At 35.7% G+C, this 16,452-nt stretch overlaps 1 protein-coding gene across 1 annotated transcript; it reads left to right on the forward strand.

The window, feature by feature from the left end:
* The first annotated feature begins 13,460 nt into the window (after positions 1-13,460).
* On the forward strand, positions 13,461-14,831 carry LOC125673900 (uncharacterized). Its single transcript, XM_056157698.1, has 2 exons — positions 13,461-13,845; positions 14,123-14,831. Exons 1-2 carry the CDS (start codon positions 13,539-13,541, stop codon positions 14,320-14,322), a joined length of 507 nt encoding a protein of 168 aa, XP_056013673.1. The 5' UTR covers positions 13,461-13,538; the 3' UTR covers positions 14,323-14,831.
* The last annotated feature ends 1,621 nt before the right edge of the window (positions 14,832-16,452 follow it).

Consider the following 16,452-nt stretch of genomic DNA (forward strand, 5'->3'; position numbering starts at 1 on the left):
TTCTATAAATCGACTTTATTGAAGAATTGATATAAAATATGGATTAAAACAAGATGTATTACTTGTATAATGAAAGAAATATACAGTCTCAAGTTCAGTTCGTAAATTTCGCATGTTCATAATGTGATGAAACAATTGCAGCGACATCACAATGCACGGAGACTGTAAATAGCGATGTGCGCGGTTTTCTGCGCAGAAGTGCAAAATTTCGAATTAGGTCTGTCGTCCTTAAAGAATCAAAGAGATAAATTAGTAGCTGAGAACATGTTTAGGGCAGGAATGGACGAAAACATTCAGTGTGTTACAAGGACAGGATGTAGAGTTCCCTCTCAAAGCAGTACCGAAAAGCTGTATGATGTTGATATTGCCAACATAAATTGCAATTGTCCAGTATATACTCAATGAGGGTCAGTTCTGGGACCAAGACTTTATGCAATTTTTGCAAAACCGATTGGTGAAATCTGCCGCAGACATCATATCATGTATCATTGCTATGCTGACGATACCCAGGCATACTTAGTTTTTAGACCTACAGATACATGGAATGCTATCTCATCGCGGCTACAGGAATGCTTAGCAGATATAAAATCTTGGATGAACGTCAACCTGCTGAAATTAAACGAAGAAAAAACTGAATTTATAGTGTTTACTTCGAAACATTCAAACGTTTCACCATCTTTTCAACTGTCTTTTGGAAATACCATTATTTCCAACTCGGACTGTGTTCGAAACCTTGGTGTTTTCTTCGACAGTGTACTTTCTTTTAAAAATCATATTAGTTCCATCTCTCGTTCTTGTTATTATCATCTACGGAATATTGCACGGATTCGTTCTTTCATCAATGATGACGCCTGCAAGACACTTGTATGTTATCTTGTGTTATCACGCTTAGACTATGGAAATGCACTAGTTAAAGGGCTACCCCAAAAAGATCTGAGCAGACTACAGACAATCCAAAACTCAGCAGCTCGACTTGTTGCCCGGGTCAGGAAGCATGACCATATATCACCGGTGCGTGTGTCCTTGCACTGGCTTCCGGTTGATTCCCGTGTTGAATACAAGATTTTACTACACACATACAAGGTACTAAACGGATTGGCACCGGCCTATATCAGCGACCTCATCACTGTGTACGAACCAAAACGATCTCTGCGTTCATGCAATTCACGATTGCTAGAAAAACCCCGCGTTCGTACAAAGACCTATGGAGATCGAAAGTTTGATGTAACAGCTGCCACACTATGGAACAGTTTACCGATAGACATCCGTTCGTGTGGCACTGTCAAAAGTTTTAAGACAAACCTCAAAACATATCTTTTTATGAAATTTTATAACCATATTTTGTAATATATTCTTTTTTAAAGTATAGGCTGGTTTGTCGTATGTACTCGTAATGTTTAATTGTTTTATTTTATTGGATGTTATACTTTATGTTCTGATTAATCTTATCATGTTTTACATTTTACATTGTTAAAGCGCTTAGAGTAATTATAAATTGTATAATGCGCTATATAAATGCCGCACATTATTATTATTATTATGTGTTAAGGACAATTTCCAAGGAAATACTCTGTGCTGAAACTGCTATTTTTACACTCACGTCATCAAACGAATACTGTTCATATTAATGCAATAATCTATTTCGTCCTCATTTAATCTAAATAGCTAGGTACTGAAATCTGTCTGATTCTCTTTTTCGTACCATAATTTTTCTACGTCACCGTACTGTGAACCCATAATTTTGATTCGACAAAATCAATTCTAGTTTCCGTGGCCATCTGTATTTTGTGAGATGGTCGCTGTCTAAGGGACTCTTGATAAGACTGTAACACCCCGTGTAAGTCCCCAACAACATGTTGACAGATCCACAGTATCTGCCAAGACAGGTCCCTATAGCGTAAAGTTACGTATCTGCCATCATCATAGAGCAGTAGGGTGTGTAGGTCTGTCAGTGCCTGTAGATATTGTGACATGTTACCTAGTCTGTAGTGACATAGGACACATAACATGTGCACGGTCACAAAGGGAGATAAATGTAAGCTGGTATTCTGTTCATTTTACTGACTTCTTCTTCCAACCTTAATTCTTCCATAAAGGTAAACTTTACAAGGAAATCAATATCTCTTGTCCAGGCATTCCTAAACTTAGTTAACATTGATTGACCACCTACCCCCTCACTGTATATCTGTCTGTCTACTATAATATACATGACATGGGTCTGTGAAAGTCTCTGCTTCACTGTATCTGTGACAGTTAGCACTGTTTGATATCTACCGGTATCGTACAAGTATAACGCTAAATATAAACCATCAGATACACACCCAACTTTGAAACTAGACCTAACATGTGAATTATTAACCCCTAGATTGTGTATCTCTTTTTCTGAGACATCAACAAACACTGTGTTTTTCATGACATGGAAGTTGATGAAAGCACATCTATTAACCTATCCTGGAATATAACATTTTGACATGTTGAGAATAACTGGTCTATTACATTCAAATGCAACATGTTTGAAAGGAAATCTGATACGGAAGTCCTACTTCTAACGGAGATACTTTCACCACAAAAAGCAATATCAATATATATTTCTGATTTGAGATAACTTTCCCCTGTATGCAATACAAAGTATGGATCGGAGTCGGCCGGGATCAGAATCTTTCTGAGAGTGGGACTATGTGTAACAAGAAGGCAATGCCCATTTCGTAAAATCTTTCTAACTTTTGATCCTGAGACATCTGTTGCGCTCCGACAACTTTTCCTACAAACATGTTGTTCTCTGGGATAAAGAAATTTGGAAGGTAACCGGTATATGCACACTGCATCAAGGATTTGAAACAAAACCACACATGTTGAAGCAATGTTGATGGTAACCATGGAGTTGAACTCTCTTGAATTCTCCAAAATAGTATAGTTTTCATAAAATATGATCACAGTAATTCGTCAGAAATCACTTCCTTCAGAATTATTTTCATAATTCCGTAACAGAGAAACTGGCAATGGTTCATAGAGTACACTAGCTTTTGTTTTGCTTGTGAAAAAGAAATTCTCCACTCCAAGTCAGAGTTTTCATTTGTCTGTTTGTTTGCAATAGGAACGAAATGAAATCCTTTACCGAAAATTGATCATAGTACACTACACGTCGGCCATGCGCGAGTCAAACATCTATCAACCCAGGGAAGGGCTGGTAATGGCCAATGACGGGAATGGAAACACAGCACAACATCATTCTCCATAGATGGAAACGTGTAGTTGTGACATGGACCGTGCAGGTTCTTACCTTCATTGGCTGGATTCAATCCATTCATTGATTGATGGAACCTCATCCGGAGTAATGAACTTGAAATGTATACAGTATTGTTTCTCTCCAGTAGTGAGGACATGACAATTTCTTGATTTGACAGTGTGAGTAGATGTAATGTGGCGAATCCCGGGGGAGTATAAAAGGTCTCCATATAGCTAAGTGCATCCCTGGGTGGATTATAAAACGTGAACTGAGACATCTCACATATCACCTTATGATCAGGGTACCATTTCATGCAATCCCTGTCTGATGATTTCAACCTGAATCCCTCCCTATAACTACCACTCGACATTCATCTTACTCCTTTATATAACTATCATGTATTGTTGTTATTGGTGTGTCTTTGTGAGAACTGAAAACAGGACAGGAGACGGATAGTGATACGATTTTATTGCTTGACGTCCGGGGAAAAAGTGACTAGACGATTCAAGATAGCATCCCCTGTCCAGGAATAGAGTTAATCTTGTTGATGAGGGGTGTGGGGAAAAACTATTATTGAAATTGATATCAAAAAGACGCAGTTTATTTTGGGAATTTACTTATAACGCGGAGAAAAAGGTAAATGGCATATAAGGAAATTAAGTTTTCTTAACAAATTACTCTAACGACACCGGCTTCATTGATTTCCGCGACACTATTTGATTTTCTCAGGTTCGAAAGAAATAAAATGGCAAAGGGAGCACAGACTACTCGACAAAGTATATCAACAAATCTGCCCATGACAAAGATAAAATATGTACGAAGGAAAATGGCACATACTTTTAAGTAAACTAGTTTTTGATTATACAGATTATTGTTGTTGTTTCAATTATTTGGACTATTGTTGGTTGTTGTTTGGTATTTTTGTTGTTGTTTTTCTATCAAAATCTTAGAAATTGTGCATGAAAAAGAACAAAATATAAAATGTTCTAAAGTTTCTTTAATTTATAAAATTGTTAAAATGGTGAATGTGTCTATATGATATAACTGTGACGGTTTCAGTATAATCCCCGCCGTGTCCTCTAAATCCCTTCTGAAGGTGACTTCTGTCGGTGTCCCTATCTCACGACACACGCCGACATACAGAACTTCTGATACACGGGGAATGTGGTCCATCCTGTAACGAATCTTTAACGTTAATTAACACAATACATGTTCGCAACAAAACGTTTTGAATTCTATTTATAGACAATTGGAAATAGCCATCCCCGGCTCTTTTCTTTTGACAGTAATTTTTTTTTCTATTCTACAGTCATTTAGGGTATTTCGGGTCACCCCGATTTTTTGGAGTCGCCGGGTTAATTCAGAAATAGTTAGCACTAAATGTGAAAGAAAAAGAAGATGTTGCAGTCACGTCCAGGAAGGTTTGTTCTATGTATTCACACAATTAAGAAGTAAAATCTCAAAATAAACCGCATAATTAACACGTTGATTAATTGTCATGCTATCTCGATCGGTGAATGTTGTGTGTCCAAAACGAAGACATTGTTATTTTTATCGATGTTGTAAATGTTATGATTGACGAAACGATACATGTGATGTACTGCTGGAAAGTTAATCTTATACTCTTTTAATTGCAATTTTACTACATTTAATTACAATAAAATACCTGGCGTTTATAGCGTCTTTCTTACCCCCTTCGATTTAGTGTATTTTGGATCACGTGCGTTTTGAAAGGTACATCTTCCCCGAGTCTTTGCTGTGCCGCATGTTAGTGTTTACAATATACATTTTCATTCATATTTTTAGAAAATGTGTTATCATTAATTTTAGAATGTAAAATTGATTACTTACGATAAAATTTTGGCTGTTCGACGTAACAAAAGACATCTTACCACTGTCACGGTCCAATTCAGCCTCTTTCATTAGCAATATAGCTACACAATCTATCTTTATCAAGCGTTATAAAGTCTTGTAGAATTTCTAAAAGTATTTGAAATACCTTGTGAAATTTCAAATGTTAGTTGAATTAATTTAAAAGAGTATAAAGAATGATTGACAGTTGAAATATGAAATATTACTGGAAAGATCCATGCATAGATCTACATGCATGTCCGGTACTATATTAAACACACCATATTTTAAACAGATCATGACAAGGTAAACAAAATGTTTCTAAATCTATTTAGCTATGAAGGTACAGGTAGATTATGGACAATAAATACTACTACATATGAATTATATATTTGTAAAATAATGGTAAAAACTAAGAGAGGAAAAAGAAACGCAAATGTGGTTTGGATTCCAGAAAATGTTCCGGAACACTTTTAAAATGCTATAACTGATGAAGAGAGGGGTCTCAAATTACGCGATATAGAAGGTCTTCCCTGTGGACATGTTCCAAGAGGTTTGGTATATGTGATGGATGCTCGGGAAGATATTTCTGCAATCGTTACTGGTGAACCAAAGCCAAGTTTTCAACCCTGGCCCCCTATGACGAAAAAAGTGGGAGGTGTAGGAAATCCCTGTAAATACAACGTTTAGTATGACCCCAAAACTTCCATGGTGCGTTGACTAAACATTCTTCAACAGCATATTGAAAATATGCCTGAAAAGTCGGTAATTGATGTCTCTTTATCATAATATACTCTGTATCACAACTAAGGATATATAAATGTCATGTTCCATCTAGATTGTTCATATGCTGGTGAAACAAAAACGTCTCCATATCAGCATATGAGTGAAAGATTCTCTCGAGAGACGATAAACAATATACAATCAATCTTTTGATACAGAGGTGTTGTATTTTGTAATAATACTAACTTTTTATTGTTACATTGAAAGATATCTTAGTAGTCATTGTTTCAAATAAAGATATAAAATGACTTCAATTAATATCTGTGAAATAACTAAAGGCGTTATTTTTTTTTAAATTGGAGGTGATAATGTTTTGGTCCGTCTGCTAGATCCGCCCTGCATTACACACGTTACATAAACTTAAAACGTAAGCCATTTGCAGTGGCGGATATAAGGGGGGAGAATACGGTGCCCCCACCCTAAAAATTTCAAATTTACGATAAATCTTGGTCTCTTCTTTAGAAAAATGTAAACGATGAAATAAGCATTAATTTCTTGCACTCTTGGAGGAATAAATGACGGAATCTTTTGATTTACTAAATTACTTTTATTGGGAGAACTTCCATTTTCCCCAAAAAACCCTTAAAATTTGCGTCATTTTATGGATTTCACCTTATTAAAAATGACGGAAAATAGTAATCAAAGGCCTGAAGGGCCTGATAGTTGACTCGCACTTCATTGTCAACTGGAACAGGTAATCTTTAAGGGGCTAGATATTAGTGATCAAGGATGACGAACATCGTGTGTGTGAGTTCGCATATGCACGCTTCTTTTAGCAGGATTTATACTTTAATGCATTATGTCTGTGTAAAGTGATTAAATTGGACTAAGTCATGACCCCTGCCATTTAGATTACATATTCAACATGGATGTAAAGAGTCATTGCTAATTCATGATTGTGCTAAACAATCTATGATGTACAAATGCTAAGAATTGTAGGAAAATCATAATGTAGTCATATAGTACTTTAACTTTCAGATAAGCACCACAATGGCTCTAAGAAGATACCATCCAACAAAACACTTTAGCAAATCAATTCCTTGAGCGTAAACTTTAGTCAATGTTACAATGACTATACAGTTGACATCTGCAATAAACATCGCTGTTTTACTGTACTGGCTCTCAGTGTATATTTTGAGAGTTTATTAAGCAACTGGTTGTAAAATGCTATCATCAAAACAATAAAGAAATCAAGAAATGTTTGTCAAACAATACAAACATACAACACCACCCCCTCCTACGTGGTGCAGAATTGAAAAGGGTTATACACATGCATCATTTAATTGATGAAAGCGCCAAACCAATTCAAGATGTTGAGCGGAAAATATCTTCCTATGTCCAGAATGGACTGACCCTTTGCCTATGACCATGTGACCTAAAATGAATAGGTGAGTATGAGTATTCCATAGGATGTACCAGTGTACCAAGTTTGGTGTCAATCAAGCGACTGATTCTTGAAATATAGGAGAGAAAATATTACCATGTCCAGTTTGACCCTTGATCTTTCTCCATGTGACCTCAAAATCAAAAGGGGTCATCTACTTCTTACGATGTACGAGTGTTCCAAGTTTGATGATTGTCAAGCAGAGAGTTCTCGAGATATTGAGTGGACAGTATATTCCTATGTCCATTTTGACCCATGACCTTTACGCATGTGACCTAAGAATTATTAGGGGTCATCTACTCCTTAGGATGTACGAGTGTACCAAGTTTGATGTTTGTCAAGCAAAGATTCCTTAAGATATTGAGCCGACAGTATATTCCTATGTCCAAAATGGACTGACTCCTCACCTTTTGACCCCAAAATCAACAGGGGCCCTCTTCTCATAACCAACCAATCATAACGATCAAGTGAATGGTTCCCAAGATATTGAACGAACATGTGATCTGCCGACCGACAAGTGCAAAGCAATCACCACCCCCCCCCCCTTCTTCTTTCAAAGGGGGCATAAGTAATTATTTACAGAATTTCATGTACAGTCACATGAATTTAGAAATGTGACTGAAATGGGTTTCCGTACTTCAGAAAAACATAAATACTGACTATTACAGCTACATTTATGGGCATCCATAATTATAATCAGAATAATGCAGTATGCTTATTAATTTACACTCGTATTTAACCGAATATAATACGCAATTTATTATTATTTTTTATGAGAAGGGTCACATATTACATGAACTGTATGTATCACTAAAGGTTTGTGATTCATTTTATTATAGTCAATGCAATGTGCACTTAATTTTTCGCGTTGTTTACCTATTTTAAAGCGCAATATTGTAGAAAATTCTATGCTTACATCCTGTATCTAATTATTATGAAACATACAATTAAAATTTATCATCATGCAATTTTCAAAACTGCCCTGATATTATGATACCGTGACTAGCACATGTTTTGTGTACACGTCCTTTATCGCTTGATTTTGTCAGATTTCTTCATGTTGCACGTTTTTCATGGGTCTGGGAACATGCGATTACTTTTGTATTTTAACTTTCCTTTTGCAGTAAACGACTGATGTAATTACTCATCTAAATGCAAGGTGAAGATAACGAACAGTGATTAATCTTATAACTCCTATAAGCAATACAAAATAGAAGTTGAGCAAACACGGACCCCTGGACACACCAGAGGTGGGATAAGGTGCCTAGGAGGAGTAAGCATCACCTGTTGACCGGTCACACCCGCCGTGAGCCCTATATCCTGATCAGGTAAACGGAGTTATCCGCAGTCAAAATTAGTGTGCCAAGAACGGCTTAACAATCAGTATGAAATACGTCAGACAGCATTTGACCCAATGATAGGTTGTATTGACGAAGTAGATCGTTATAACGACCATAGAATTTGCGAAATGCTGACTTCAATCGAGACTGTTGAAACCCCTGCACCATCAACTTGTTTGTCAATAGCTTACCTCGATTTAAAAACTGACTATACGCATAACAAGCTCTTTCATATCGAATCAGTTGAGATATATTAACACCATAGGCAGGTGATAATGGAATATTGCTTCTTAAATATGGGAAGTTGACGATGGAGCAGCTGAAATCATCCCGTTTGTCATACAGTTGAGTTGTCAGTTTGCCGTTAATACGACGGAATTTTAGAGAGTTATGTTTGAATTCTTCATTTAGTAACAATTAAATTACTGGCTTTGATTATTGATATGTTTATAATTACCGAGAGGGTTCGTTATATCGCATCTTGGTACGTCATTTTTCGAAGCTTTGGTGATGTTTTGATTACAACACATTGAACGCTCGTATTGACTATTTAATTGATATGAAATTTTAACAAAGAAAATATCGAGTATGTTAAAACTTTATTGCTACAAACTCTAGTATGTGCTTTGCTGAAATTAACATTATTTCCCCGAAAATACTGCTATGTAGTGTGTATAAGGACAATATTGCCGTTTTCTTTAAAAAGCAATTGCTGTACTGTATACAAATTCTTCTGCGTGCTTTTTTGAGAACCTGCATCATTTCCACAAAGATTTCTCGTGAAGTTAAATGCGATTGTACACACGAACTATGGTATTTCCTCAATTTACAGATCTCAAAAGGAGGTGCATTTTAAATACATTAGGCAAAATACGGTAAATGTGATTATCTATATAATAGTCTGAAAATGAAAACATAACAGAATGAATGTGCATTCCTCGTCTCACCCCAGTAGATTCCCTCAGAAATGGTCACATGGTTTATGGTTTAGGCTTTGACACACTTTCGATGAGGCCTCGACGGGGAGTAGGATCGGTCGTAATAGACCAATACCATTTTCAAATATTTACTATTCTTTCCCAACCTAAGAAAGCGAGATATTAACTCCATTTACTATAAAATATTTACTAACAAGTTATTTGTTTCATGTTTACAAATCTATTTTTGTAGTTAATATGTTTAAACACACGTCGCATGTTTAAAAAAAATTACAATCGCCTGTGACACTTATTAACTTAATTTGCTTACATCATGTATTCATGCGCACTGTATATAGTTTCTTTAAACGTATTGAGGGGACTCATTTAAACAACATTGTTATAAGAATGTCAACATACATGTATGGTAGGTCTTCAAAACTTTATGAAGCTGTTCAAAAAAGCAAATGAATTTTTTAAAGATCTTTGTGCGCGGGATTTATTTGCTATCGGAGTAAGAAAAAAACAGGAAGTTTGTGAGCCTCTGAAAATTTACATAACTTTAATTAAAAGACGCCGTTGACTGCAAGTAGAAAAATCAAAGGCCGAAGATTCTGAGAGTCGACTTGCACTTCATTGTGAACTGGAGCAGGTAATCGTCAAGTAGCAACATAGTAGTAATCTAGGAAGAAGAACATCGTGTATGTATGTGTGCGTGTGTGCACGCTTCTTTTACCAGGATTTACTATACTGACTCTCAGTTTTATATTTCTAGAGTTTATTCAGCAACTACACATAAAGCTACTATCAAAACAAAAAAGAAATTAAGAACAGTTTGTCAAACATTTATTCGCCATGGTGCAAAATTGAAAAGGGGCTATGTATATGAATCATTTAATTGATAATAGTGGCAGATAATTCACGATATTGAGTGGACAATCTCTTATGTCCAGAGTGGACTGATCATGCGACCTAAAAATAAATAGGGGTTATCTACTCCTTAGGATATACCAGTGTACTACGTTTGTTGTCAATCAAGCAACTGATTCTTGAAAAATAGGAGACAATATGTACATGTATTACTATGTCCAGTTTGACCCTTAACCTTTGACCAAGTGAACCGAAACTTAATAGGGGTCATTTACTCCTTAAGATTTACCAGCAATCCAAGTTTGATGTCTGTCAAGCAAAGGGTTCTCAAGATATTGAGCAGATAGTATATTCCTATGTACAGTGTGCCTGTTGACCTTGGACCATGTGACCTCAAAATCAATAGGGATAATCCACTACTTATGATGTACCTGTGTTCCAAGTTTGATGTCTGCCAATTAAAGGGTCTCAAGATATTAAGTGAACAATATATTCCTATGTCCAATTTGCCCCTTGACCTTTAACCAAGTGACCTCAAAATCAATAGGAGTCATCTGCTTCTTCGGAAGTGCCAGTGTTCCTAGTCTGATGTCTGTCGACCAGAGGGTCATTAAGATATTGAATGAAGTATATTCCCATGTCCAGAGTGGATTGACCCTTGACCCTTTGACCTGAAAGTCACGTTGGGTCCTCTTCTACTCATAACCAATCAACGTATATGGAATATCATTACTATCTCAATAGAATGATTCTCAGGATATTGAGCGAAGATGTGGTCAACCGATCGATATTGCAAGTAATACCCCTCCTTTCTTCTTTGAAAGGGGGTATAAGTAATTGTTCACTGAATCTCAAATATAGTCACACGAATTTAGAAATATGACTAAATTGGTTTCCGTACTTCAGAAAACGTAAATACTAACATTCTCTCCTCCAGAGGGGGCGTTTCCACAAGCTTCATATTGCGAGTTGCGCATGGAACTCTGGGTAGAGAATGTGTAGTGTGAGTACCACGCTGAAGTCTGATAAGGGAATGTATAGTGAGAGTACCACACGGAACTCTGTGTAAAGAATGAAATACTGACTGTTACAATGACGTTAGTAGGCTTCCATATTTTCACCCTTAAAAATACAATCGGAATAATGCATAACTATATTTATTACACCCGCATTTAACTCAATATAATACGGATATTGCTTACATCCTGTAATTAATCATTATGAAATAAATAGATTAAAATTCATCATCGTACATTTTTTTAAACTGTCATAATATTACGATACCGTGACACGCACTTGATTATGTCAGATCTTTCTCTCTGTGACTTTCTGCATTTTGCACGATTTCCATGGATTTGAGAATATGCAATTTCTTTTAACTTTCCATTTGCAGTAAACGACTGATGTACTTTACCCATCTAAATACGGCAAAATTTCGGATTGTTATGTTTGAATTCTGCATTTATTACAGATCGATCAAATCATTGGCTTTGATCATTATGATGCTTATAATTACCAATGAGGTCGTTATATTCCACCTAGGTACAGCATTTTTCGTAGCTAAATTACAATACATGGAACACTCGTTCGATAATTTTTTAAGTTTAAACAAAGAAATTATCCACTCTGTTAAAACTTTATTGCTACAAAATCTCGTGCTTTACTGAAAATAACATAATTCGGTGAAGATGAGCGCTTTATAGCACGTATAGCGACAAGAATGCGGCTTAGTCGAACTGTGATATTTACAAAATGTACGCGTGTTGTCTGTCTCACCGCAGTAGATTCCCGCAGAAATAGTCAAATGGTTTAGGCTTTTACACACTTTCGATGAGGTCTCGATAGGGAGTATAAATCGGTCGTAACAGACCCATAGCATTTTCAAATATTTACCATGCTTTTCAACCTCAGAAAGCGAGATATTTACTTTCTTTACTATAAAATATTTACTTACACTATTTGTTTCATATTTACGGATGAATCTATCATTTGTAGTTGATATATCTGTGCACATGTCACATATTCAATAAACAAGTACAATTGCCTGTGACACTTAATTTGCTTACCTCATGTATTCATGCGCACAATATATAGTTTCTTTAAACGTATTGAGGGGACTCATTTAAATTACATTGTTATAAAAACGTCAACATATGGTATATCTTCAAAACAATGAAGCTGTTCAAAAAAAAGGAAATAACATTTTTGAAGATCTTTATGCGCGGGATTTATTTGCTCTCGGTGTAAGAATAAACAGGAAAATTTGTAAGCTGCTAAAATCCGCTTTTAGAAGACGCTACTGACTGCAAGGAGCACCTCGCTTCCCGAGCTGACTCAAAAACTTGTTCAGCTACGAAAATGAGCTCAATGGGCTTTCGTACAAAAATACTTCTTTCATGTTCAAGAAAGATCATCTTATCATCAATAAATAAGACTTCATTTCGATTTCAGAAAAAAGACTTTTTCACCTAAACAATTTGTTTTTCATGCATTTCTTTCTGTCCATAATGCACAGAGGTTTGATTTTGTCAAATGAAATACCTTTGCAGTATGTATTCAGCTCTTTTCATATTTTAAGGCACGAAGAGTTCACACAAATGTCAAAACCGAACAAAATCGTGTCGGATATTTTCAATCTCCTATTTGTATTCAGTTAATACAACAACAAAAAAGTTAAGATACGGAAAATTATCTCCAACCTTATCACTATAAAGCCTCATTTTTTGTTTTCCATTCTTGCATCGTGAAGCATATCAACACTTACCTTATTTTGTGCTCTATTAACAATAGATAAAAGCGAAAATGCAGAAAAACAATCTTCAAGCTTATTGCACTTAATCCAGTGTAAAAACTAACTTTCAAAACATTTGCAGAGCGATAAAGGTTATCGGTTGAGGGCTTGGACACGCATCCAACGATACTAAGTAATCCGAGATCCCTCTGACGCTTATCCCCACAATATTAAGTAATAGGAATACAGGATTGCAAGGCTAGGGTGTTTACAACTTCGGATGCATTTGTTAAAGAAAAACAAAACGATAGTTACGTCATTTAGAAATACAATCGCATATATATATATATATATATATATATATATATATATATATATAAAGTGATGTAAGCGGGGTTGAACTGAGTCAAAGACTGTTTACGCAGAAAAGAAGATCATGCTTTTCTTTTATTTGCTTGTATCCGTGTTTGCAACAACGCTAGCCATGAGTGTACAATGGCACGGAAAGGCAGATATCGTTATAAAAAATATCACGGATTTACATACTAGTAGTAACAAAATAGATTACTTAAAGGAAGTCCTTTTGAACCAAGAATTGGCTCAAAAAGTGCAACTCGTGCAAAATGTTGTACAAGTTATGAATGATGTCCAGACTTTGAAAAAGGAGGTCGACCGTCTGAAAACGGAAAACTTGGATCTTAGGATGGAAGTTGGCAACCTTTCGTCAAAAGTCGTGAAGGAGAGTAAGTAACATTGATATCTTAATTAATAAAAATGTTATAAAACTTCTTATTTCGCAAACAAAATTGATTTGTAAACTTTAAATCATTACTTTTTAATGAAGTTAGATATTTTTAAAACAGTACACTGAAGCAAATATCGCAATAGAACAAAATGCGATTCTTAATTCATTCTATTATTCACTGATAAGACAATTCCACATTACACTGTACAAAATTTATGATTATTTTTCAGGAAATTGTAAATCAATGAACAGTAAATATAATTTCCCGTTTTCAGACTGCACACAGGACCCGCAATATACGGACAAGAGAACACCTATCGGTTTTTATGCCTATTTTTCTAAAAAAAAATTCAAATCCCCTCGAGCAGGTCAACCACTCATCTTTGATTCAGTGGAGACAAACTTTGGAAACGGATACGACAACACAACCGGAATATTCACTGCTCCAACTTCCGGTTTATATGTGTTCACATAGACCTTGCTTGCAGCTAGTATGCATGTTGCTGGAACCTCTGGAGATTATGGCGAAATGGTTGGGGTATTAAAACAAAACGGTATTGCGAAAGGATGGATTGTTGCTGATACTGAAACAGAGTATGATGCAGGTGCTGGCACTGGCTTTGTTTTGTTGAGTGTAAAAGAAAAGGACAAAATACAGATTGTCGTTGGACCTTGGGACGGTCATGGTTCAATGCGCAGTGATGGCCGTGATGGCCGAACTACGTTCTCTGGATTCCAGATCATCTAATTGCATCTGATTACAACTGTGGCGAGACTAACTTTACAACTAGAAGCATAGATCTAGACTCTATTCAGTCTGCCATTTACTCGATTGAATTACCTTTCCCTATTCTAAGATCAGCAAATCCTATGAATGGAAATTTGTTTGCCGAAACGCCTTCATGTAAATATTTTGAATGCCTCTATTTTACTATATAATACATGTACCGATAATAAAAATAAACTCATTGTTTAGTTCCATAATGAAATATGCTAATTTACGAAAATGTAGATATGAGGCTATAAACACTACACTCTTGGAAAAATTCAAACTACGGAATTGTATAATGACATAACACACTGTAAATCCAGAACCGTAACTCTATGGAAAGATATTGGGACACACTAGAGAGCTGCAGATCCACCCCTTATAAAATCCTTCGATTTACGGCGCATTAAAATCTACACAGAGTTTAGGCTTTCTATCGCTGATTTATTGACGTCTCAAAAACGTAATATAAAAATCTTTCAAATATATTCGCACAATACTTTATGAATTTGGGAAAATGCCTATTATGTTATGGTCGACTTTTAGCTGGGTCCTGGCACTATACGACTAAGACGAATGTTTGAGCATGGCAACATACCATTACATAGAATGTGTAGCATTATATATCATTTCTAAAATGATTTTATTTACCCCAATTAATAAACTGAAGTCCGTGATACCTCCAGGTGACTAAAAATTTCAAAACCGTCTGCACTTTCATTTATCACAGCAATTTTGACCGTGTCGCTAACTTCCCAAATCAACGTCATTATTATCAATCGGCAAACACCTGTGTTAATGTGATTTGGATAAAAATGGAAATAACAAGACATTTTCTCTTTATGAAGACTTGTTATTATAGTCTTCCGGATGTACTCTAGGTTTGATCTTAAGTCATGATCAAAACATCAGGATTTTGCGAGGGGTCACGAGTTTTAGAGTGCATATTTGGTTTTTTATTTTTCAAAACATAAGTGTAAGTGTATCCGATAAACAGAGAAATGTTTTATATGATTTTATAGATAATCAAACGACAAAACTGATCGCTGTATAATCGATCAATTGAATAACAACCGGACAACTGGCCACCCCTGACATGCCATTTTCTGAGGTTCCTTCTTTATCATTTAGGGTTAGGGCTTCTCTAGATAAGATTTCAAAAGTCTATTTTATTAGGTAAAGCGAGATCTTTGAAAAAGTGTATTTTGTTAGATAACATCTACTCTAGTTTACAAGGTGTAGCGCGCTGATCGTATAAACTTACGATATTTATGATGTACATGTACCTGAACTAGAAATTGAGGCGGACACTCTCCGTCATTTCATATTTCACAGTATACAGGCATCCGTTTAAACATATTTGAAAACAAAATAAAATATTCTATTTCAAAAATGACGAAACTCAAATGATTTGAACAGTAATGTTTTCAATAAATATTTTTGAAAGCCCTTTTTCGTGGCGTTCATCTTAAAGATCACCATCCAGCATATTCTTAAAGTGTCAAAAATCACATGTAAAATGGCACATGTCGCGACTATATGACCTTCAAAACACGATCGTAGTGAAGGTAGTCACAGAGTAAATTCTTTAGATAAAATGATACGATCCCATCTCTGCGTCAGTCCCTAATTATCATATACTGGTGTATCACACACATACCATCATCTTTCAAACTGGGGGAGGGGTAGCTGTCTTTAAAATTTGATGTAAGGAAATAAAAAAAGTTCAAAATTCCAATTGGAGGCTTCGTTTCTGCTATGTAAATGGCTTCAATTTGTCATTTCAATCTTTACATTCTTCCATTTTCACTACCTGTCACCACTGTTATAAAACAG

This window comes from Ostrea edulis, chromosome 3 (assembly GCF_947568905.1).
Source record: "Ostrea edulis chromosome 3, xbOstEdul1.1, whole genome shotgun sequence".
Classification (NCBI taxonomy): domain Eukaryota; kingdom Metazoa; phylum Mollusca; class Bivalvia; order Ostreida; family Ostreidae; genus Ostrea; species Ostrea edulis.

Coding starts and splice junctions, on each gene's coding strand:
- LOC125673900 (XM_056157698.1), top strand. CDS start 13,539: ATGCTTTTCTTTTATTTGCTTGTATCCGTGTTTGCAACAACGCTAGCC. Junction 13,846..14,122: donor GTCAAAAGTCGTGAAGGAGA/GTAAGTAACATT, acceptor TCCCGTTTTCAG/ACTGCACACAGGACCCGCAA.